Source organism: Ixodes scapularis, unplaced genomic scaffold (genome assembly GCF_016920785.2).
Source record: "Ixodes scapularis isolate PalLabHiFi unplaced genomic scaffold, ASM1692078v2 PGA_scaffold11__112_contigs__length_91849675, whole genome shotgun sequence".
Lineage (NCBI taxonomy): Eukaryota > Metazoa > Arthropoda > Arachnida > Ixodida > Ixodidae > Ixodes > Ixodes scapularis.
The window spans coordinates 13425546-13450194 of record NW_024609837.1 but is presented as its reverse complement, the minus strand read 5'-3'; the positions used below and the strand labels follow the sequence as shown (position 1 = coordinate 13450194).

Here is a 24649-nt window from a genome sequence, read left to right as displayed (position 1 = left end):
CTGTTCGGTTATTGATTTCAGAAGGTATAGAGATGTGAGACGGCACAAATCAGAAGAAAGAAAAGAGGATAAAAGAGGTGAAATTTAGACATGATGAGAAATGACTGGCGATCGCTTCTTCATATACCTACAGTCACTACATATGCCAGGAGGTTGTTCCTCTCCGACGACATTATTCGAAGAAAAGAGTTGGTGCAAGCTTTTCTCCTCTAGATTTACGTCTATCTAAAACCGATGCTCAATTTGAAGGCATTTGGTTACCGAATCTTTCCTTTTCTAGACACCTCGCCTCTACTTTTGTGCCGTTAGTTCTTCCCCCAATCTCGGTTTCGATTTTATCATTACGCCGGCATTGGTTTGGCAGCGCATCGTCCTTTCTACCCCTCACTCGTTGCCTTTGTTGTCGCAGACACGAGAACCAGGGGCTACCCCGTGCAGCAAGACAGTTACGAGAGCTACAGGGACGAAGCATCTCCGCCGCCCCACGGCCGCAACTGGAACTACCCGCAAGAGGACCCCTACTACCCGTACGACCAACAACAACGGTCCACCTGGGCGACCGCCGCGGACCAGCCCCACGTCAAGGCGATCCGCGGGCTCCCCGGCGACCCGCAGTCCAACGTCGGACCGCAATGCGAACCGTACGGCGGCTACGACAGCGCGGGCTTCTTCAGTGGTGCCGATCGGACTGACGGCCTCTTCCAGTACTCCCCGCAGCACGTGGAAACGACGCGGCCGTTTGGAATCCCCGAGTTCTCCCCGACGCACGACGACGACGACGCTGCAACCTACATCGAGTACCCCGACGGTCAGATGGTCGTTGAATACCCCGACGGAAAGGTGGTCGAGTACCCGACGATCGACTCCGCGCCGATCGTGACGCGGAGCGAGGCGTACTCCGTTCCGACGGATGTCCGCGGCGCCGTGCCGCCGGGTGCGAACCGGCTGCCCCAGCCAGAACCCGAGCCGCCACCGACGGCGGTGTCGGCGCCGGTGGACGAGGCTCCGTCGCGGAGGAGGAGTTTCTACGAGCCGGCGGAGCCGGACCGCAAGCCGGAACCGCCGGGCTTGAAAACGGCAGAGCCAGAGAGGAGACGGAGTTTCTACGAAACGAAACAGCAGCTTGCGCCCGCGTTCGAAGCGCCTGCAAACGCGCGAACGAGCGACGACGCGCCTTCGACGCGGCGGAGGAGTTTTTATGAAGCGAACGAACCGGCGACTGTGCCCTCTCCGTACGAACCGCGAAGCGAACCCGCGAAGCGGAAGGACTCGGCGCCTTTTCCCGTCGACGAGGCCGGGAGCCGGCGGAAGCCGGCACTGACAAGGACAGACGGGAGGCGAAAAGCGTCGCCGACAAAGATGGAGGGCGACGCGTCGTTGGCCCCGCCCGAAGAAGAACACGCGCCGCCGCGGAAGACCGGCGTCTCGGTCAGTTTCTGCGAGGAGGTGAACCAGGTTTACCCTGGACCGCCGGCGTCGGCAGAAGAACCAGTTCCCGAGGAACCGGTTCCGAAGACCGACTCGCTGGCGGTGCCTGCGGCGCTCTCGGCGGCGGCGGCGGACGACCGGCCCCCCATCGTTGCTGTCACGGCCGAACCTGGGATGTCCCGAGGCAAATTGCACTGGCTGTCTGCGTTCAACCGCATCGTGAATCAACTGAACGAGGTCAGTGATTTTTCGGCATGCCTCCCTCTCTTACAGGCTGCAGCTTCCAGAGTCCCGTCGTCGCAGTCGTTCCTGGAGTGGATTCGGGGCAGCACGACCGAAGCCTCGGGGTTAATCCGTGTGGCAGTCGCGCGAGTCGTGGCGTCTGCCTTCTTTTACGACGTGCGAGCGATACAGGCATCGTTATGATGCCTGGAACTCATCTTCAATTGGCGCACTTACCGCATCATTGTTTGAAGTCGCTCAATTTCTGCCTAGCAAAGTCGCCTTAGTGTTATGCTGTTGCCTGCCACGACCCTCGCGGTTGCACAGCGGCGGAGGTGCATGCAGCAGACGCCTGTTACGCTGCAGCTTGTTTGGCAGCCGTACGGTCGATGGCAGCTAAAGTAGACGCCAGATTAAGTGTCGTGACGAAAGCGGTGCAAGCGTCGGTTGGCCTTTTTTGCCAACATCTTTACAGCCGACCACCGGGATCGCGACATTCGACGTCAAGGCACAACGGCTCCCGCAGCATAATCTGTTGCCACATTAGGATCACTTTCAATATATAAGTGGTATGGCAACAAACGCGCCATTTGAAGACACTTTGGGGATGCCAACATGCTATGCCAGTCAAGTTGTGTCTTCTCCTGAACCTTTTCGCTGCACTTGAGCAAAACACGAGTGACTAAAAGACAGTAGCTGCTGTTTGCACCCTCGTTCATACACTTAACAGGGTGCTGGCTGGCTGATCCTGTACTTTGTCGATGAATGTAGGTCGGTATGTTGATGGTGAAAAGCCGCATCACCGAGAATGCAATCATATTCGATAAAACCACTTTTGAACAGCTGGTTTCTGATCAAGCCTTGGTACCTCAACTTGCTGCGATAATCTTTCCCACGGACAAAGATGTGGTGATTACTTTGTCAGGAAGGTAGGTTTTTGATGCAATAGTTAGTGCCCTCGTACATGTGCTGACCTGGGACTGGTTGGAGAACACATATTCAAAGTTCGCAACGTCGCCACAGGGTGGCAGCACAGCGCCATGTAACACCTAGCGACCGAAGATCACCGGTGACGTCTTTTAGCCAGTTTTTGGCGCCGCGCAGTGGGGGACTCACGGGTGTATCAGTGGGGTGCGTGTCGACCCACCCCGGCCACCCGTACGCGCCGCCTCTTGGTGCCCTGCCGGCAACTCAAGAACACCTGAGCCTCGCTGTCCCTCACTGCACCTCGGCTGCTAGGTGTTATGTCACAAGGCTGGCGTGCGGCTTTCGATTCCCTCGGAAGCTCCTGCCTCCAGCTTTGGAGACCTGTGTATGCACACTGACTGTGGTTCCGCTCTTCAGCCTGCCACACTGTTTTTGACGCGTAGTCGTCTTACCATGTCACCCGGCCGTAAGTGCACTCTGTCATTGCCCCTCTATTCATAACATGTATGCACAACAACGAAATGGCTCTGTCGTTTTTCACGAATTGCGTGCAGGTCCTTCATGCACACGCTAAGTGACCTGATCTGCTTGCACCAGGGAGAGGAGGGATTTTGGGAATGTTCAGCTTGTGGAAAAGTGCTGAGAGGCTGCATTCAGCATGGTTTCTTACATATAGCCGCTGTGCGAGATGCTGATATATTTCTTTGAGAATCAGCGTAACGGCAGCAGTGATTTCGGCGGTTTTCTTTTTCCTCGTTCGATCATGGAGATTTATTAATATCCACAAAAAGAAGCAAGCTGTTTGGACAATCGCCTGAATATTCACATTCAGATGATTGTAATTGTAATTGAAGTATATAATTGAAGTATATGACCTATTAGGACTAGGCTCAAATCTCTAGGGAGCTCAGTGCCATGGGTGCCACCAGTCACATGAATACTATAGGGACTATATGTGTAGTGAGGCAATACCTTTTTTTGTTTTAGTGCATAATATGTTCTCTTGGTAACTGCATGCATTAGGTCCTTCCTCTGCATTCTAAGCTGAGGTCACAGCCCCTTTAGGCAATGCTTTCTTTTTTAGTAATGGGGGATCATTGACAATCAATGTGTCAGGTTTGTCTGAGCTATATCCAGCTGTGGAATTTGATCAATGATTTTGGGCAACCCAAGTTTTGTTTTCAAGGCCTTACTCCAAAAACTGTAGGACGCCAGTCTCATCGCCCCAATAAAACTACTACTCTAGTGGTGAGCTTGTACGTCGAAACCACTACTGTAGTGATCTTGGCGTACACCGCGAACACCACCGTAGCGTTTTCTGCTTAACTCGAATTCACAATGCTCACAACTACCGCGTGAAGCAAAGGAGTTAAGGAGTGCTAGAAACACTGATATCCACCGTAGGGGGCGGGATGGCGCATAGCTGTTCTCCAAGCCTGGCGCAAGTGAAGTCTTCGGAAGTTTGATGCTTGTCCCGAATGTCGGGCATGTGCTGGGCTTCTTAGTGCATTCAGTAGATATTTTGGTCTATGCTTTTTTGTGTCTTTGATTGGGTTTTAATACTCCCGTTCTGAATTAATTCCCGAGGATAAGGCATTTGAACATGGGACATACGTGCACTTGATCGACTAAAATCTCAAAATTTTTACATTGAATGGCTTCACAGGAGACTTCTCGGGTCGGCGTGCGCTGTTGCTCCAGAACAAGCAGGCTCTCTTGGTGTGACAAGAAAAAATCCAGCGCCCTTAACGCTGTTCGATCCAGCACTCGGAAGAGTTGAAAAGCCTGTCGAGTGCTTGCTTCCGGGACAAGTCGCTTACTTCCGGTGGCTTCATACCTGTCTGCTCAGTGTGCCATCCAGCCAGTTAGAAAGCTCTGCATAAATCGCTTTTTGAACGTATGGAGCTAAGATTTTCTATAGAGGTGGCAGAAGAATGTGCATTAATTTTATAAAAAAATTCACCGAACTAACTTACCCGAGTAAAAAGTTAGAAATAAAACTTTGAGATTACTTCCTGTGGCGTCCGCCTGCAAAAAAAAAAAAAAAAAAAAAAAAAGGCGTTTGATTGTTGCAACAGCCGACAGATGGCGGCCCGTGCGAACGCAAAAGCGGCCACAACGGGCGCTTCCCTCGACCTCGGCGATAGCAGACGACGTTTCAGAGCGGAGAGAGAAAAAATGCCCTCCCCCTCTCATCATGCTCGTCGTCTGCTACGCCGAGTGGGCTGTACCTAACATCCGACTGACGGTCAAATTCAGTTTAAAATCCTGTGATTTTGGAAATTTCAAGCGCAGATTTTAATATACAAGTTATCGCGTAATGCGATGCTCGATAAAAAGACTAACCGGGTCCAATTGCGCTGTTACCTGGGTGCAAATAAAAAAAGAAATAGAAAAATTGTGTCGAAGTGGTCGGTCCTCCGGTGAAAAGTAAATCCAGTTGCTGTAGCTTTTTTACTTTACAAATTTCGTACTGCTGTGGGCCTTTAGCGACATTGAGTGGAAGTCTGGAATAATAAATTAAAACGTGCTCTCCTGACAAAATAGACGCAGTGGTTGAGGGGTAGTACTGCCGGCTGACTCGACTGCTATTGAAGTAACGGAAAGAAAGATACGCTAGTTGATCCTGAAATAAAACAGCGCGATAGGCTGATCTTGGAGTGGACATAAATATTTTAAGAACGCGAACCACTTCACAACGGCAGCCACGAGCGAGAGTTCGATGATTGGTACAGCTACCCTTTCTAACCTCTGTAGTACAGCCCGCCGGTACAGCCCAAAGATGGAGAGCGGCAATCTCCCAGTTTGTCGTCTGCTAGCGGAATCGGGCGCATGCCCTCTTTCGTTTTACTACAGAGTTTTACCCCGCCGAAACTGCTGAACTTCCCTGATCTTGGGAGAGGGCGCTGCGGTCGAACAAAATGGTGCCGCCCTGAGAGCGTTAAATGGAACGGTCTATAGTCGGTGCATGATTTTTTTTCATTCTACCAAGCATGTCGTCGTCTGCGTGTGCACACTCTGGTACTCTGGCCTCTTTTCTTGTCTGCAACTTTTAAAGAGCCACTAAAAAAAAAAAAAAGGAATTGGTTGAGACACGCATGCAAAAAAAAAAAAAAAACTTTACGCAAAGCTTTTTTATTTTTTTATTTTTTTAGAGCAGTATTGACGGCGCGAGATTTATTTTAAATTTTGCGCGCAAAGTCCATGATGTCACGGAATGGTCATACACTGTTTCCACCTCAACATCTGGTCATTCAATCTCTCCACATCAACGTGATGGCCAAGCCGATTCAAACCTTCTTTACGTGCCCGAAATGCCGAGAGAAAAAAACAAGTGGAAAGGAGGTGGCTACGAACTAAATGGCGTCTCACGCCGTCAAAATCGCTCTTTAAATGTTTTTCTATTTAGCTTTTCACCTATATTTAATTTTTGTGACACGCCGCATTTCTACACAAACTGATGAATTTTTTTAATGGCTTTTTGAAGTTTTTGGACGATACAACCAATAAAGCTAGGCGGGCGTTAAGCCGCCGAAACCACGGGCGTGAAAACTTGGAATGCGCAATTTTTAAGGCGTTCTCCATTGACCACATGACAGTGTTAATTTGTGTTCAATGACATTGCACAAGACGGTTCAGGCAACTGCACCAAGAAGAGGGAACAGTTCATGAATACACCTGCAGTTTCTTCGTACGCTGGATTTCAGACTTGGGCGCGCGGTTTTTGTAGTGTTCTTTTTTAATGACCAGGAGGCAGTCCTAGTTTGTGTCCAATCATATTGTTTAACAGGTTCGTGAAATGCTTTCTACTGAATACACACCCTCATTGGTTCCGAAACGCTACGGAATTTCGGTCCGGTGTGTTACTCGGCCAATGCGGACTCTATGGTGCGCGCTCGCACTCTTACCTTTCATTCAGCCCATCTGCTCCGAATTGACACCTTAGCGGCTCCGACGTCCCCCACCTTAGCTGTCGCAGTGTGTGCTTCACGCTCACGGCGACCACGGTCCACCAAAGTGGCCGAGGTCATGGGAGACGCCATAGAACGCAAGTAAATTTTTATTATTATTATTTTTTTGCCTACGCACGCAATTTTTGAGGGATAGCGAAAGCGCTATTACGTGGCTAGCGTTCGGCGCATGTGCAGTGGCGACGACTGTATTCTTTACGTGTGCAAAGCTTTGGCGTGCGCGATTCTAAAACTCCCGATTGTCTTTTTTTTAGCGAAATTGTATGGAATGTTGCGGATTAAAGCCGCGAAACATGGCGTGCCGCAGTTCGCTTCATTCCCCACGGCTCCAGGTCCAAGTTATTTCTTATTAAACGTAATTTCGATGTTTTCATGTTTACATATAAAAAGAACGCTTTATAGGCTATTGTTTTCATTAATGAACACGTGCGGGACACGGCTAAGAACTTCTAAAATATTCAGTGCGCTGCGTTCTTATCGCGCGTCACAGATGCCGCGAACCGGCGCTGAGGTTTCGAATTCGACCAGGTTCGACTGTTTTCGAACTTCTAACTCAACAAAGGTTCGATTGAGGTTCGACGATTGCGACGTGCACGCGTGGGATTCGAAAGCGAGTTGATGATGGCGTCTGGCGGTGCAGGGGTGCACTATTTATAAATCATTTAAACGTTTTTATATGTCTGATTTTATATTGTGTAGCCACTATATAGAACTTTCTGCAAACCAAAGACAAACTTCCGTACGAATAATTTACTTAAAAACTGACCGAAACTAAGCAGCAACCCATTGAATGTACGAATTGAGCCGGAATTATTATTATTATTATTAGTAGTAGTAGTAGTGGTAGTGGTAGTGGTGGTGGTGGTGGTGGTGGTGGTGTGTGTGGTCATGCACTTGTAGGTCTCGTTTCGGTAGAGTCTAGGCATGTGTAAATACATTAGGGCCTTTTATGGAAACACGAAAACATAAACGAATAATAACGGCGCAACAACCCCGCCTTTTTAAAGTTTCGTTATAGTCCCATTGTTTTGTGGGTTGCCATGGTCTCGTCTTGTTTTCAAACGATACAAAATCAGGCGCGATCGCCAAAAAAGACTAAGCATTGCAAAAAAAAAAAAAAACAACAACAACAACAACACAGGAAGGCTCCAAAAAAAGCTTCTAAGTCTCCCCCTCCCCCTTTTTTTTTTCTTCTTCATTTTCCTATGCACTTTTTTCATTATAGTAGCGAGTAATCTATTTGTTTATGCAACCCCGGTCCCGCGGTTGCTTGGGTTTCGCCCATCGCTTACTTAGCATTTCGGACACAGTTGACCGGTCTTTACATAACCGACTCTCCGAAACAACGCGTCCGGAAAACAAATTTGGAGGCCGAGCGAAAAAAGTTGCCGGCGTAATCCATCAGGGGGCAGCACGCACGCGCCTTCTCCAAAATCCCATCTTTTCTAGTTTTGATCTTTCTTCATCGTCTTTTCGTATCTTTATTCATTTTTTTTTTTTTTGAGCTTTAGCTTGCATTAATCCCGCATAACGGATTAGATGGAAATGCCGTCCGACGTATTCTTCCGAGATTCCGTGGGGTTGAAGTGGTCGGAAGGATTTGCCTAAAAGGAGCTCGGATTAGCCCCAACTTCGATCAAGACGTGCTTCAAGTCGGACCCCCTTGTTTACTTTTAATACCGTGAAGCGTGGTTCGAAACTAAATGGGCGTCATCGCGCGGCGTGGTCGCCATTTACGTCACGCTGACGTCATGTCGACGCCACCCGTGGATGCTCCGCCCACCTCAGTTTGTGTCCACCAGGATCGCGGCGATCTGCAGTGTTGTTTCTTCAAAGAATCATGTGACGCGCTCGTTTTCAAGCCGTGCAAGCGTGTGTGCGTGGTCTAGTCGGTCGCGTCACGCGTGACGTTGTGTCACGTGACGCGTGACGTTACACTTGCCTGTGACGTCATGATCCTACACCACCCAGTTAGACACGTGCGAGTTCGTTCCGGTTCCTCTTGTGAGTTGTGCAGTCGTTTGAACCAAACCAGTAGTGCGGCAGTACTAAGACTGAAACGCTGTCTCTGCGCGCTCTCTGTTTATTGCAGTATTCTATACTGCAATAACCATTTCTTATTATTAAAATTATCGATAAAACATTGATTGATTGATATCACGAGTAAGAGGAGCGGCAGTACTGCCTAAACACAACATCATCGATTATTGACATTGCGCCGATGTAAAGGCAAAGTGCATCTATAACAAAAGGAAAAAAAAAAAAAAAAAAATGAAATAAGGCTTCGGGGATCTTTAAGACCGCGGAAGATCCTCCGGACTAAACCGTATTAAAACCGGATCAAAACCGGATCGACCACATTCAAGGCAGATTTGGTGCGGTAATCCGCCGCTGTGGAACGCCAATACTGTTGGGTTTTACTGGTTCTTTTTGTGTCGTTTTGCCATTGGACTGTTCGGGCGGGACGTCTCTGCGACTTCGAGATATCCTATATACCTAACCGTGCCTTTGTGGCTGTGGCGCTTTTTTTTTTGTGTGTGTGTTTTGTTTTGCATGGTTGTGTGTGTGTATCTCCTGTATGAGTGTTTGAGTGCGTGTAGGCGTGCGCTTTTACGTCTGTTCAATAGTTTGTTTCTGGTTACATGAGAGCGCAGAGGCTGATGCGTGCACGTGGATTCTCCTGATATGAGGGGAGCTCTCACAGGATCGTGTTACTGGATACATTTTTATTTTATTTTTGAAGGCTGGATGCATAACAGGAACGCGGGCATCACCGTTGTCAGCCGCCAGTGACCAAGCTACACGCAAGAATAAATTAAATAACAAAAATGCCGCCGCAAAAAAAGAAAAATAAGTTGGAAATTTCGGAACTGGCTCGTGGTCTTGTTTTTACTGCGAGGCTTTCATGTTGTGCGGCGAACCGCCACTAGGATTTTAGAGCGCGTCTCGGCGAGTAGGTCTAGCGCCTTGTGACACGTTAGAGGACATGTCTGTCGGGTTATTACCGTTGGACTTGTGTTTACCCTCTCGGCCACCGATGCCAAGGGGGATCGGTGGCCGAGTGGGATAAGGGGTCTCAGCTCGGAGCGTGGAGCGAAAGCATGCGCTGCAGGACCTCCTGGGCTCGATCCCTACACCGTGCCCGTTTCGATCTAGACGAGTTTCGTACCGGCACGCGTTCGTGCAATCACTACTGCGTGGTGCACGTTAAAAACCCCAGGTTAGGGGTTGTACTGCACTGGATAAATTTCTGGTGTGTACAGACAGGTCACCCGTGGAGGCATACGAGCGTCAAGGCTGTCTAAACAGACGAGCAACGCAATTAAGATCACCATGGAAGCCAAGGCTACCATTAGAGCCAGCAGTTCAAATCAGTGATTTCCCTACACCCCCTCCCCCCGCCCCTCTTATGGGGGTGTACTCCCCTCCTTGTTTTTCCGAAGGCACCCCCTTAATTCACAACGACTCCTTTATTCTCAATGCCCCCCCCCCCCCCCCCCCCTAAAAATTTAGACCCCCCCCCCCCCCCCCTAATTTCAATTCCTGGGGAAACCCCTGGTTCAACTTACGGTAGACCACGGACCGGCAGGCGCCTCGGTAAGGTGCAAACGACTCCGTTTCGAAACTTTTTTTGAGTGGGTGGTGGCGTCGCTTCCTTCTCAGCCCTGTTCCTGTGTGTGTCTGTGTGCTTTAGAAGTGAAGGGTACGACGGCGGGGCATCTTGGATGACCATTTGAACCTTTGCCGTACCTGACTCTCGACCCTGATGCATGAATTCTCCTCATCGAGACGCGAGGAGAAGTGCGCCTATGCATAAGGAACAACGTGGTCCGAGATAGAACTCTCTGCTTCAGTGTCATTCGCTCATGTCGCCTAGGGCGACGAGAGTGTTTTTTCTGCACTCTCCCATCGTCAGCAACGTAGTTGAACCAGTTTTTCTGCGATAGAAAGCTTGCTCTTCTCCTCCACTCAGCTGGCTGCGGCTACCCGGCACGACGCGTCCTTGGAACCACACCAAACGCTACAGTATAGCCACGGAACGTTGTACTCGATTATAGTAGTGGCACCTCCTATCGCAGCTCCGGCCGCGTTAGTGGCGCTTCCAGCGAACTACGTGTCAATGTCGCATCGCAGCAATCGGTTCGGTCATGCCTCACTTATAGAAGGCCGTTAAGACAGGGAGCGCGTATTCAGTCGGGCCGTGTCCCCACGGGTGTAGTTCTCAACTTCGCCGGTATAGGGACGTGACGGTAAGATCTCCTTTCCAATAGCTTGTCTCTATCTCTCCGTGCATTTTATTAGATAGGTTCTGTCTGTACACGCTTCGATCGAAGTCCCTGGGCTTCGCCAGTTTTGCTGCTTTTGGGTGATCCGATCTTGCAGCCGACGATGGAGGTTTGTGGGATGTCGAGTCTCCCAATGCAGTTACGGGTTCGCGACTAGTTTTGTAGCGTCTAACGAAGCAAGTCCAATAGACCTAACTGTTGAGACCGGTTATAACGAAGTCGGTTATAACGAAATAGCGGCTACAGCGAAGCGATGACTATTTCCCATTCCCTTTTGCACTTCGTTGTAACCGAAGTCGGTTATAACGAAATACCGGATATATCGAAGTGATTTACGATTCCCGTTAACTTAGTTATAACCCAGGCACCAAGGAGAAGGCTGAAAATGCGAGTTCATGACGATATTTGTTTGAGGCGTTCGCTTAAGAGCCGTTCCACGTGAGCAGTTCTATACTGCAGACGCCTGCACGTGCAGCGCGTGTAACTGAACTCGCAGCATGCTCCTTGGTGCTCGGGTAATTTAGCGGAAGGTCTATCATGTGGTGCCGGTGGCGACGAACCCGAAGAATGAACGTGGATGGAAACCGCCCTTACGACTAGAGCCACGAAACAAGTTTCGCTTAGAGTGCCGACACTCCTGTGGACGCCGCCATCTTGGTACTTAGTGCAAGTGGGCGCAAGTTCCGATCGTTACAATTGAAAAAAAAAGAATGCGACTTTCCGAGTTTTATCTACGCTATGTCAGGAAGATCGGGCGATAGCTTTTTTCTCTGCAGAAATATTTTATATATTTTTTTTTTCAATGTTTCCGGAGGACGCCAAAACGTTTCCTCCGATTTCAGGTGAAGCTTCAGACAAAAGCGGCGGCAATACTTGACGGGTGACGAACGGGAAACGATGTAAACAATTTTTTGTTTTTTCTCGGGTATTGGATTAGTCCTTCGGGAAAGGTTCGAGATTGTCTCGCTGACGGACCCCGCCTCTTCTTCTTCCGCCGACAAAGCAATAGCAATAGCGGCGCAACCGACGGACTTCAAAATGAGCGAATAAAGGAAAGAAACGCGATCCACGGTGGTGTTACAGTTTTCGCCGTGTGTTTTGTTATTGTTGCGGGGGAAATCGACTTGCAGATTGCAGCGCCGCGACCAGGCCGCTGCCGCGATTGGGTGTTGTGCAGCCTCAAAATTGAGCTTTCCCTTCTTTCGCGAACTTGGATTTCTATATATCTTTTCACTCTTATGTCCGGTATGTTGCGGCGCCCCCGTGTTTGTTCGAGCGCGGAGATGTGGAAAGGGCGGAGTTGGAAAATGTGGACCTAACGGGTTGTTCTTTTTGGTTTCTTCTTTTTCTTAAAGCGTGTCTATAGGTTGGTTGTTTCGTTCGCGTGCGAAACAAGTGAGTGAGTGAGTGAGTGCTATCGACCAGTCCGGTTGTCTTGCTCTTTGCACACGCCTCGGCGGATTCGACAATTCGAGCGCTACGATATAAAACTGCGAAAGGAGGAAAGCCTGCTTCGGTTCCTTGTCATCAACTAGGCTTATATATATACTTTTTTTTTTTGAGGAGATAGTTTTTTTGAGATTCTTTAACGAACCTTGCTTGGTCGTGTTGATGTTGGTCGCGCCGTCGCGAGGCCACGGGACAGATTGTCCGCAATGGAGCACGGTTATTGTTTGACGTCATAACGCGCGCGACCATTGGCGTTGCGCCGCGTGTAACTGTGTGTGTATGGGAAGGGGGGAGGAGAGCACTAGCGCTGCCTAAAGCCCCTCGATATGCTTTTGTTTGTGCGCTGCCCTCCCCAAGTATGCGTAGCAGGGTAGGAACTGCGTATGTTAATGCTGTCGCGCCTTCATTCCCTAGAGAGTTAAGAAAAGGTCCCAACTCAAACCATGGAGGACGTTTTGCAATTTAATAGCGGGCACCACTTGCATAGATTGGTTGCTCGTGCCCATGCTTGAGTTTCCGCGAAGAAGGTTAGCGGGGGGGGAGGGGAGGGGAGGGGAGGGGAGGGGGGATGGAACTTGGAAGCTTGGAGAAGCTTGGGTTTGCTCGACGCTTTCGCCACCTTGCAGCTTGTGTTGCGAATCGCGGCCCATAATCAACGTGACCTAAATCGAGACATTGGACCCACTCTCACATCTAAGTGCAACAGCCTCCCTCCCCTCCCTCCCTTAATGCCTCTCCTGTGACGTATTTTGTTGCCGTTTCGCGGACGGGGTGCTGCTGAATATGCGGCGGTTAACGACACCGACTCAGCTTTTACGTCACGCTATTGCGGTGGCGCTGCATGCTGTAGGCACTGCGCATGCGCAGACGCTTGACCTCGCGCGCATTTGGTTTCTGCGCAGTCGCAGGCTTGTTTGTGAACGTGGCGCTGGGTTGCATAACCCCGCATCTTGGAACTCCTGGCGACGGTTTTCTCCAATCGATGTCGTCATCATTTGCTTTTCTGATTATAACGATCGTGTAAACCGCAATCGTCCTGTTTGTTTTATTCATTCCGGCAAAGGGCTGGGTTGTGTTGCGTTTATTTTACTTATTTTTGTTTTTGTTTTTAAGTTTTGTTGTTGTTGCTGTTGTTGTTACGAGGACTTAGATGCTGTCAGGCGTCCGTAAACGAGTTCGGGTCGGAAATGGGAAGGGGGAGTTGTCTGTATTTTTTCTTTTTTTTTTTTTTGGCTGAGCGCGCCAGTTTTTTTGTGGTCGATCGTTCTGTCGATGAATTGATTGGTTGGATCGATCCGCTCGCAAATTTTCCTGCTTGGTTACCGTCGTATTTCGTAAGCGGCTGCATGCTTGGCTTGTTTCCGTCTCCTCCGCTAAGTTTGATGAGGAATTGTGCAAAAGAAAAAAAAGAAAAAAAGTAACTAAAAAAGAAGTTTTTTTTTTTTTTTTTTTGGAAAAGAAAAAAAAAAAAAAAAGTTGAGAAAGTTTCGGATGGAACAGCGGAGAGGAGCAGAAACAGATTTTAATGGTGCGGTACGAATTGCCCTATTAGGTTGTTTTTTTCTATCTCTTTTGTATTGCGGTACATTTTTGAGTAACGCATTTGTTTGTTATCGCTTTTTTTGTTGAAATGATGCGCATTTTGGCAGTGTATATCGGCGTGCGGTCTTCTATAGACACAACTATGTGACGTAACTAAGGGCCCCAAATTACTGACCCAATCTCAGATCTAGAGCCTATAAATAACAAGTGTTCTGTTCGGTTTTATTATTATTATTATTATTATTATTATTATTATTATTATTATTATTATTATTTTAGGATCGCACTGTTAGCCAAGGTTTCAAGCGACCGGGAAAACCGGGAATTGTCAGGTAAATTTTAATTACCGGGAAAAATCAGGGAATGTCAGGGATATTTTTAAGAACTAGCCCAGTCAGGGAAAATGATCCGTAAGCGTGATCGAGTGCCCTGAGCACAGACTTGAAAACTTGGGGCCAGAAAAATAGGCAATAAATTCTGCTTAGAGTGGAGCGCGGGCTCTGCTCATCTGATGTAGAGTGTGCTACCCCGATGCAAAGGGAACAGCCGACAAATCCAGTCGAAGCCTTGGATTCTATTGAGGGCGCGACACTAGGCTAGATCCAGTTAGAGCTTTTAGATTTAGTAACAAAGGGAAAAGCCTCAGACCCCAATCCAATCCAAGCCTTAAGCCGAAAATATCCGAAAGCGTGCATCTGGCGGCCATGCTGCCATTCGGTTATTGACGTGGGTGTTTGACCGTCGTGTTTTCATCGTGTTTCCGGAAGTGGCCTCTTCACTGACGATGTCGGCGGCAAAAAAGTGCTCGTTTAATCCCGACTGGACGAGTCCGAATATTTCTGAATATGCATGTTGGATTACGCCCATGAAAAATGATCCTCACAGTGCTCGATGTTCACTGCCTTGTGTTGTAATGGTCTTATATATTTAACCGCCCTCTACAGTGTTCAGAGAATTTCAGCTGAAATTGTCAGGGAAAACCTGGAAAAGTCAGGGAATTTCAAGATAATAATTTGCTAGACACAGAGACACGGAGTTTTCTCCGCAGACACGATGACAAAATTCTCCGCGGAGACGCCTCAGGCACGTTCCAAGCCCGTTTTGCTTCAGACGTATACGCGCTTCGGACGTGTGTGCAGACTGTCTGTTGCGTCCTTCGGACGTCGTTGTCTGCGCCCCTGACAACGCTGTGTCAAACGTCCATAATGTTTTTTTTTTTTGTTTTTTTTTTTTTTTACCGCGGTTATTGTGATTTGGGAGCGTCGTTGGTTCTGTTCTTGTATTTTTTTTTTCTTCACCGAGTTAAATGTGAGTGAAGAGATAGCGATCTTCCATATGCGAAAGGTTTCGAAGCTTTCCTATAAGGGCATCACTTTAATAACCTTATACCCTTTCAAAAACAACAACAACAAACGAAACAAGCGAAAAAAATAAAAAAAAGGGCTGTTTTTGCGGTGTTTTGCTGCAGACTGCGTCGAAGTGCGACAGCATTCCGACGTTTTCATCTATCGAGGTCATGTTCCTCGGATTGATGCGAGACGAATCACGTTCCCCCACTTTGTCCATGGTCGTCGCACCTTGCCTCTCTGTTCCTAGCGAAAGGCAGTTTCTTGGTAGAGCGTCGTGAAAACGACCTTTTTTCTTGCGAGGCATCGCGGAGACGACCGGAGCACTTCCGGCAAGCGCACGCCCCCTATGGTAGGATGGATGAACGAATAAAAGGTACTGGCTGCGCCATTTATAGTGCGTGGTAGCTTGCGCCACCTAGACCTCAAAGTTTGCTATAAATTGCGTGTCTCGTTGAATTGTACACTGCGTCAATTTTGTGAATTATCTCGGTTCTCTAGACCTTGTCCATCGATCTTGTAACCTAATGAAAAAAAAAAAAAATTAAAAAAAAAATAGCGCAAAGACACGTTTAAGAACTGAGCTAACGCATGAAGTACCTGTAGTACCTGTACATGGGGCCATTAGGTTGCTGGATCTGAGCCTTCAACTCGGTCATGGCCATGTGTGCTGGATATATGAGCCGAGGGCTAAGAAACCCACCTTACCTTTCTCCTCGGCGCATTCCAAACTTGCGAAAAGTCGAATCATTAACCTCTGTTTAAGAAATGCCCCGTTCAAGTCCTGCCCCCACAGGGTAAAAGAGAGCTTCGACACAGAAGCTTCAAGGCTCAAAGAAGCGGGATATCATGCATCTTACCTGTTGACGACACTTGAGAAAGGACGCGATGAAACGACCCAGCAAACTTGTAGGCTTAACAAAAAAAGTAACGCTTTTACCTTACCTGCACGAGATCTCTTATAACCTAAAGAAAGTTGGCCGAAGGGTTGGTGTTGATGTAGTTTTTTTTTTTTTTTTTCAGCTCCGGAATAGTTGTCAGGTCTGTGCAGACAGGTGAGCTCCAATTCTAAAGAAAGGCAGGGATGCATCCAACAAACGCCATGACCGATTGGTGAACTGTTTGGAGGGAGTAGTGTATACTCCATTCCGCTGTCCCTCGGTTGCAAACGGGGCGCTGCCTCAATGATCGCTTGCGAGAGCACAAGCACAGCGTTTCTAGGGTTTTGTGTCAGGTCCTCTTGCCCTGCATTGTCTTCGACAAGTGTGAGGTGATAAGGACAAAGACGAACTCGCTGAAGACATTATTGAAGCGCGGGAAATTGGAAGACCGGAGGAAAACTGTATCAGCGCTCCATCTTGTTTGTTTGTTCATGTCTCTGTCCTATGTAGTATGTTGCTCTTTAGACTCACCGTAACAGCGCGTGACGGTGGCTTAAGGATCACGTATAGCGTCCATGTCACGTATTTTTTCTCGGCTTGTTTTGTTTTGACGTCGCAGTATTCTTACTCGACGTTAGCGCAAATAAACTTCAGTTGTAAGTCAGCGCCTTGTTCGTCTACCATCTCGTTCTTGGCCGTTTCTTCGCGCTTTTTTTTAATTTTTAATCATGAAATACCAACTAGCCCAAACTTCGACGTTAGTCAACTTGTAACGTACTTTTTTTGTGTGATTATAACCTTTTTTTTTTTTAAATGCTTTTGGATTTAAAATAAAAATCGAATACGTTTAGCCGCCGTGGTAGTTGCAGGACGAGGCGAGTCCCGTTCATCTCATTAACGACCCGTAGCCAATCAGATTGTGTCATTATTTGAAGAGAACGCGGAAGGACCAATCATAAAGCAGGAAGCGTACGGATGACGAGCTACGCCCCTCGTTTTTTTAGCTATCAGCGATTATATTTTCTGGCTAACAAACAATGGCTACTTTTTTGTTTTGTTTTTACAGCGGAGCTGTTAACGGTTAGTTTCCCCAGGATCGTGTCCGTCAGCGAACAAATGATGACACAGAACTCTGGACAGCTACCGCCCTCTATGAGCGACGGCGACAACCTCTCGAGCATTTCCCTTCGGGCTTGCCGACTTGCGGCCGGCCATTACTTCATTACCACCAGAGTACAGCTTCGCTGGTCTTCCTTCTTCACCAAAGTGGAAAGGCTAAAAAGTTTTATTATTTTAATTTATTTTGTGCATTCACTTAGGTTTTATTTGGAGGTTGTCTTTTGGACAGTGAAAGCGGCGCTTTGATTTCCGTTTATTATTTCGATGCTTGCGCTCGCGGCAATAATTTAGCTTAACGTTAGCACACCTCTTTTTAACGATCTAGGCGGGTGTGGTGCGACTTTGAAGATGACCAAGATGCGTGCGTGTACCGGTAACTTTCTGGCGGTAATTAGTCAACCATCGCCTCGGTTGACTAATTATCGTCTCGGTGGAGGAAATCTCGAACGAGCACGTTCAACTGCATTCGTTGGCGCGTTGCGCCAGTTTAATCTCCCGAACGTACACGCACAATTCAAAGGTGCACTGTGAGCTTCACTGCACGGCACAGTGAGCGCGAACGTGACGACTTCCCGGCTTCTTCGCATTGAATTCCCGCAGATGATCGATGTGTACCAAAATTTATGGCGTTTCAGTTTGTGCCCCTCCTGGGCACATTCCACCCCATTGGGAGTTTAGATGACAGCTCTTTCAGTTATAGAAAAAGGAAAAGAAAAATACTCTTTGAATGGGTTGTTACATTTGCTATTGTCGCAGTTGCGACAATAGTCAGCTTCATAGCTTCTTAGCATGACAGCCCGTGCGGCATTTTACCCTTTGCGGCTAGCACCAAACTGGGCTTACTCATACTGCCGCCGACTTCGTATGGAGGAGTCAGCAAAATGGCGGCTGCAAGGTTTTTTTTTAAATCTTTCCGCGTCGACTTCGTCGGAGCTATATATATATATATAAAACGTTCGCTCACTTGTGTCGATGAAAAAACACCTTCCGTATACCTTTTGTGAGTGCAAAACGTATTTATAGATTCACTTTTTTGTTTTGTTTTAGTGTGTTTGTTTAGTGACAGGGCATGTGTGTAGATACGGGCAGCCGCGGCCGTATGCCGTTTTCTATACTCGTCCTCGTTGAGCTCGAAATGGCAAGGCTCGAGTTCGCGTGTTTTCACGTTCGAGAGCGAGCGAGCGAGAGCGGGCGAGCAGGGCACCTGGGCGTTTTTTTGTTTGTTTGTTTTTGTCTCATTTTATAGCTTTCCTTAGAATAGGTGCCTGCTGGACGGGCAGCCGCCGCCATGTCGGACTATGGAGGACTTGCCCCGTTGTCATTACGCGGCATTCGCCGTGACGTCACGGGAGGCTTCGTGCCTGCCAACAGCTGCGCGAATTCACCGGAGGCGGTTCCAGATCTAGACGTTGTCGTGCTGACTGCCTTTCCTTCGCCGCAACGGTGTTTTGCTCGAAGCGCGCCGCAACCCGCTCTTGTAGTCTCGGTCGATGCTATAGAGTGCGACGAAGCTGATCGGAACTGTGCGAGCTCTCCTGTGTGGCACCACGTGCTCAGCGACCTGGACACCATGCGAGACTCTGCGAGTCAGTGACATTCTGGATGCCAAGGAACGTCGCCGTGAAGTCCGTGTGACGTGCGCGCGACGGTTGTAGGCTCTCGCGAGTTATACGCGCTCGGTGCCGGAAAACCCTGTCGGTGACGTGATTGGCGAAGTCGATCTGCATATTGCTCCAGGTTCAGCGCCATCTGCGAGCGAACGCGGTCTCGTGACTCGACTGGTCCTGGTGGGCGCTTGTCCGCCGCGGTTATCGCGGAAGCCCCGACCGGTGTCTTATACGGTGTCTTGGCAGGTGTCGCCGGTGCGGGTTCGATGTTTTAGGCCCTTTCGGCTGGTTATGAAGTTGCGTTTGTGTGGGTCACCAGTCAGCGAGGCTTCTACGGCGTCGGTGGTGTCTGCAGTTCTTCATTGATTGCTGTAGAATGTTTATCGAATATAGCGATCTCGGTGCCCGTGTCTGAAGTTCTTCATTGAGGTCTGGCAAGCCCGGTTAGTATTCTATCTGGTACCCAAATCAACGAGGGGAGCCTCTTGTCAGATCTGTGTGGCTTCGGCCGCTTTTTACATAATTCGGGTGACATACCTCTGCCGAATGGTCTTGGTGAGTTCGATAGCCATCAAGTGTGCGACCTGTGCCCCGTTTAGCTCTGTTTGTTCTCAGTATCTCTTTCGGTCATCTGTATTGACAGAATTGGATGCATCGGGACGACGCGTTTTATATGGTCATGCTCTGTCAGCCTTTCAGTCAATCATACCAGACGTCGGTCAGCGTGGACTTGGTTACCATTGTTTCGTTTTAGTTATTAGATGCCCTCGATTGCGACTTACCCCAGTTAGAATTGCCGCGGCTCGCTTGTTGACGCCGCGTCGTCTGCTCTCTAAACACTCCCTGTTTGTTGAATTTTCTGCTGTCCAATTTGCTGGTTCCTTCGAGGATTGTGCAGCTGTCCATGGCCGTGGCTCATAGGGCCTCCGCAGTCTTCTAGTCCCTCCCTTCCGTTCCGCGAGGTGGCCAGGTTAGTCCACCTGCGGCAGTTACATGTGGTGGCGCGAGGTCCTCAGAAGGTGGTCCCGAAGGTGGTTGTCTAGCGCCGCTTCCCCGGCCAAAGTGGTTGGTGTCCCTGTGCAGCGGTCTGGTTTCTGGCACCGTCTCTTCACGCTGCTCTTCTGCTTCGTGAGGCTACGCATCGTGCTCCTCGTAATCGTGGCCGGCGGTGCGGTGCTCGTTGTCGGTCTGCTTGTGGGCGCTGTCAGGTTCTTGATGAACGGTCCTGGTAGAAAGTAGCCGGCGATTTTAAGACGTAATCGTAGATATTGAAACTCGTAACTGTTGGCACGCGCAGCAATATCTGAAGAGGGAGCAGCAGCTCAGCTGGTTTGTTTTTTTGTTGATCGAATAATTCTTTATTGATGTGTGTCCGCCTTTCGTAAGCTGTCTCCGTACCATCTGGCCCTCTTTGATTGTAACGGATTTCCTCACAACCTGTCGTTTCTCGAAGATAAGTTAATGGTACTCGCAAAAGGACGGGCCAAGGGAAACAGTTGCGATTTCTTTTGCTTTTAACCAAACGCGCAAGTGCAAATTCTCAAGTTCTGTTCTTTTTATTTTTTATTTCTCTTTTGGTTTTTCGCGGAATTATCTGAAACCGTCTGCGTTTTTGCGTCATAGAGTCCCGCCTAGCTGTCTTATGGCATACTCGCGTTTGTGCTGTTTAACGTTGGAGTGCCCACGTTGCTCTAAACGGACGTCTACGATGGAACTGTGCGAGCAATCCTGGCCGTGCAACCGTCCGCACTCGGTGACTTGGTGCCTTCTTCGGCGATTCCGAGTCTTGTGACTGGGGCGTTTTGAGGTCGGCGTTAAAACGACTGTTGCCGATCGTGCACTGAACTACGACCTGCGGAAATGGAGGAGGCTCAGCCGAAGTCTGTGGATGACGATGACTGTGGGAGTGAGAGTGCTGTGGCCGGCACGGGTGGATTGGGGGAAGCTGACCAGGCACAGGGAGTTGTGGACGAGGGTGAAGCAGAGACCACGAAGTCTGCCAGGACCGATTCAGAAATGACGGAGGAGGAAGTCAGCGAGACTTATGACACCTTCGATGAGGTGAGCTTTTGCCCCTATAGTTTTTGTCGGATCCTCCTGGTCGAGCACCCCGACCAGCTGATATTCGGCGTCTCCAGTTCTTGTACATAGATCTAGAACTTGGACGTCTCTCTTAAGCCGACGGCGTCTGTCTCGTACTTGTGTATCTGTGGGACTTGGGTATCTGTAGAACTTGGGTATTCGTGGAACCTGGACTTCTCTGGAAGTTGGACTGTTTTAGAAGTTGAACTTCTGTTGGAACTTAACACATCTCTATAACTTGGACATCTTTAGGGTTTGGACGTCGAGTGGGGGGCATCTCTAGAACTGGAGACATCTTTAGAACTCGGGGGACATATCTATATAATTTCTATAGAACGTGGACGTCTCTGGAGATGGGACGTGTCCCGATGAGGGACATTTCGCGAGTTCATCAGAGGTGTTTAAGAGATTTTCTCGTGAAAATCTTGTCTGTGGTCCCTAAGAACTCAGCGCGAGGAGCGGGACTGATAAGCAGGTCTCTCCCACGAGCGCATACCATATAGGGCCTATATGGTATGCGCTCGTGGGAGAGACCTGCTTATCAGTCCCGCTCATAGGCCGTAACGCCGAAGCGTTCTTTATGGTAACGTGGGGCGACCATTTGCGAACTGCGTCGGCAGTTATAATTCGTGTGGCTGCCATCTCGAGGTGGATGATTCGTTCTCTTTGTTTTCGCGCGAAAATAATTCATCGCTCGTTGTGGAAAAGGACTGAAGCGCACAGACAGAGACGCATGTAACCTTAGCGAAAATAGTTTTGAGACACTTTCAACTTTTTTTTCTGTCCTGTGCCATTCAGTTTCCCAGCGTGTTTCTGGACACCTGGTCAACGTTGACCTTTCCATGCCCTACTTGCTTTTCGTTTTGCGGTGAGTTTTTATGTGCTAATTCTGGTTTGTGATTTATGTTATATTCGTTACGAACAAACTTAAAATAACTAACAATAGACTGATGCGCGAAATGGAACTACTTTTAAGTTGGACTCGCATTCAAACAACAAAAACATAGATAATTTCTTCGAAGTTGATGTGCTGACTGGCTCCCCTGTAGCAAAAGATGAAGTTACGTATACATCTGGGATGAAGAAAAAATATAGAGGTCAAAATACTTTTGAAGTTCTCGCGTATACACTTACGCACTCGCGCACGCACACACACATATACACACGCGCGCGCGCGCTCACACGCGCACACAGACACACACGCAAACACATAAACACGCACACACACAATGTCGTCCAAAGATGCAGCCTCAGGGTCGATCTAACAGCTCAGTGTGTTCTATTCGTTGATGTCGCAACTTTGTTCTATGGACCCGGGACGTTTACAAAATGAACAGGTCATGAATCAGCTGTCTTGACGTACTCGCGTTCAGTTTAATCAGCTTAAATGTTCTATTCTTGGTTACCGATCAAACAGTCGCACCTTTCCCATTTTACAGTGTGCGGTCGCAACGCTGTAAAATGGTTTGGCATTTGCTCAACTGGAGCAAATGCCAAACCAACTCTTGGCAGTGTTGGATAAATTGTACATGTGGAAAGTACTTGAAGTAAATTACAAGCCAAATGAGAGGTTATGTACTTCAAGCAAAGTAGTAAATACACCGGGAGCAACGCACTTCCGGTTCCGGTGCCAGGGTACGTCACGACCGTCAAAATTACGCCGCGGCTTGTTTTGCGGTGAGTTGGAGAAAAAGAAAAATTCGGTATGGTTTACCACGTACATTAGCCATTTTAATAAGTTGTGCCACTCGGCTATCAAACCGCTCGTGAAAGTTGCTACCGTCTGTTCGAACGTCAGTGTGCTCTACGTCGAACTGAAGTTTTGGGTTATAGCATATGGAACAAGAAATGTAAAAGTGTACCTTTTTTTTTAGAGTGTGCAACGTGCTATAAACTAGAAGAGCCTGTAAACTTCCCAACAAGACACAAGCCCCTCCGCCCCCCCCCCCCCCCCCCCCCCCCCCCCCCCCAGCTTCAGCCCCTGTCCGACCTCCGTCACCAATCGTGTGAAGCGCCACCTTTATTTCTTTCTGCGGCGCTTCTTTACAACAGCAGTTCAGAGGTCAGCCGCAGCGCGCCAAAGCGGGGGCGCCTCGGTCAACTCGTGACATTGATGAGAAAAGGGAAGGGGGGTTCGGCTCCTGCAATCAAGCGTCTATTGGAATTCGACAACTGACGGCCCCGGGTACTGTCGAACAAGACGGCTTTGTGGGCGTGGGCTCAACTTTCCCAGGCTGCATGCTTCGCAGAAATCTTGAGCGACAGCCATTGCGTTTTGGGAACGCTGGGTTCACGGGAACTGACACGGTCCCCACTCTCGGTGGCGGATTTACATCTGTTCCACATTTCTTTTTTTTTTTTTTTTTTTGCCTGCTTGCGCCGTTTGTCTGCTGATTTGGCGTTTGTGCTTTTTTTTTTATTTCTCCAACTGTTTTTTTTTTCTTTTTTTTATTGTATAGTGCGATGGAGGCACTGCTTTGCAAGCCATTGCATAACATAAATTATGTATGGCGGGGTGCCGTTGCGGTCATCCAGATAAGGGAAGCTGTTCTTTTAAAACAGATTCGACACACTTTGAACTCGTTTTGATTTTGTTTGTTTGTTTCTGTTTAGCAATTTTTTAACTTTTTTTCAATTCAAGAAGAGCATAGTTACGACAGCTACTCTGAGACGTGCAATACAGATGCTCCAAGTTATACTTTCTTGTTCCTTTTTCGTGTTTTTTTTTTCTTTCGAATTTGTTTTTGTCATGTTGGGGACAAGTTCAACTAGATTGTCAAAAGCAGAGATTCGACTGTGGGCAGAAGGAAATTGGCTTTTTTGGACACCCGGGCATTATTATTCTTCCCAAACTGTTTCTTTCTTTTTTTTTTTTGTCAGTTACTGTCAAACGTTAAAAAAAGGAAGTGAACAAGGCCTGCTATTTAACGGTACTGTTTACAATGTGCCGTACTTTCTTGGTGCAGTATAGTACAGTGGGCACCATTGGTTTGCGGCACAGGATAACCGGGACCTCTGTCTCCTTAACCACCGCAATGGGTAACGAGACTAGTAATGGCTGCACCCATCGTAGTGGGCGATAACTTGCGCCACCTAGCGTAAAATATGCGCAACCTAGCCCTGAATCTGCTTTGCCACTCGTGCAAACGCCGCTAAAAAGCAACAAGGTATTGAACATATTCTACGATATACTTATAATAAATAAAACGTGTGTCTCCGAGTAAATTAGTTTAAGAATTATACTGATCACGTGGTACAAGAACTTGTTTCGTTTTGGCTTCAACCGGGTTCTCGGGAGTCGTGTAGCACCATCTCAGTTGACTTCAGTTCAATCACAGTTGGCGCCGATAACCGTCGTAGGCTCCATGACAGTTCGAAGCGCCCTTGTAACTGTAGCGCTTGTACTGCCAGTTTGTACTTGACCTTCGCGCTATTTATTTCGAAAATGCATATCCAACTAGTCCACCTTAATATTTTAGTGCTTGTAACTATAGGGTATAACTTAAGGCGTGGGCCGTGACATTCGCCCACTCGAAAACGCACTGTTGCCAAAAAACATAATAAGAAAAAAAAAAAAAAAAAAAAAAAAGCTCGCGTTCTCGTTTTTACGTTTCCAGCGACCTGCTACGTCGCAACAAATCACCTGGCTGTGTTTGGAGATTTGTGTTTGTCCTTTGTCCCTCTTGTTCCCCTTCTCCGGGGATTATTTTCGTCATTGTTGTCCAGCTCGCTTGCACCTTTGCATTTAATTGCATTATAATCATAAAGCAACAAATCCAACGTCGTGCT

At 48.3% G+C, this 24649-nt stretch overlaps 1 protein-coding gene across 1 annotated transcript in view; it reads left to right on the top strand.

Annotated features, from left to right (window-relative positions):
* Positions 1-24649, top strand: part of LOC8036004 (protein unc-13 homolog B) — a 281470-nt gene that overhangs the window by 50078 nt on the left and 206743 nt on the right. Inside the window, exon 10 of the mRNA XM_042288825.1 lies at positions 410-1665. Within this exon, the coding sequence (XP_042144759.1) occupies positions 410-1665 (1256 nt within the window). The remainder of the gene's footprint in view (positions 1-409; positions 1666-24649) is intronic.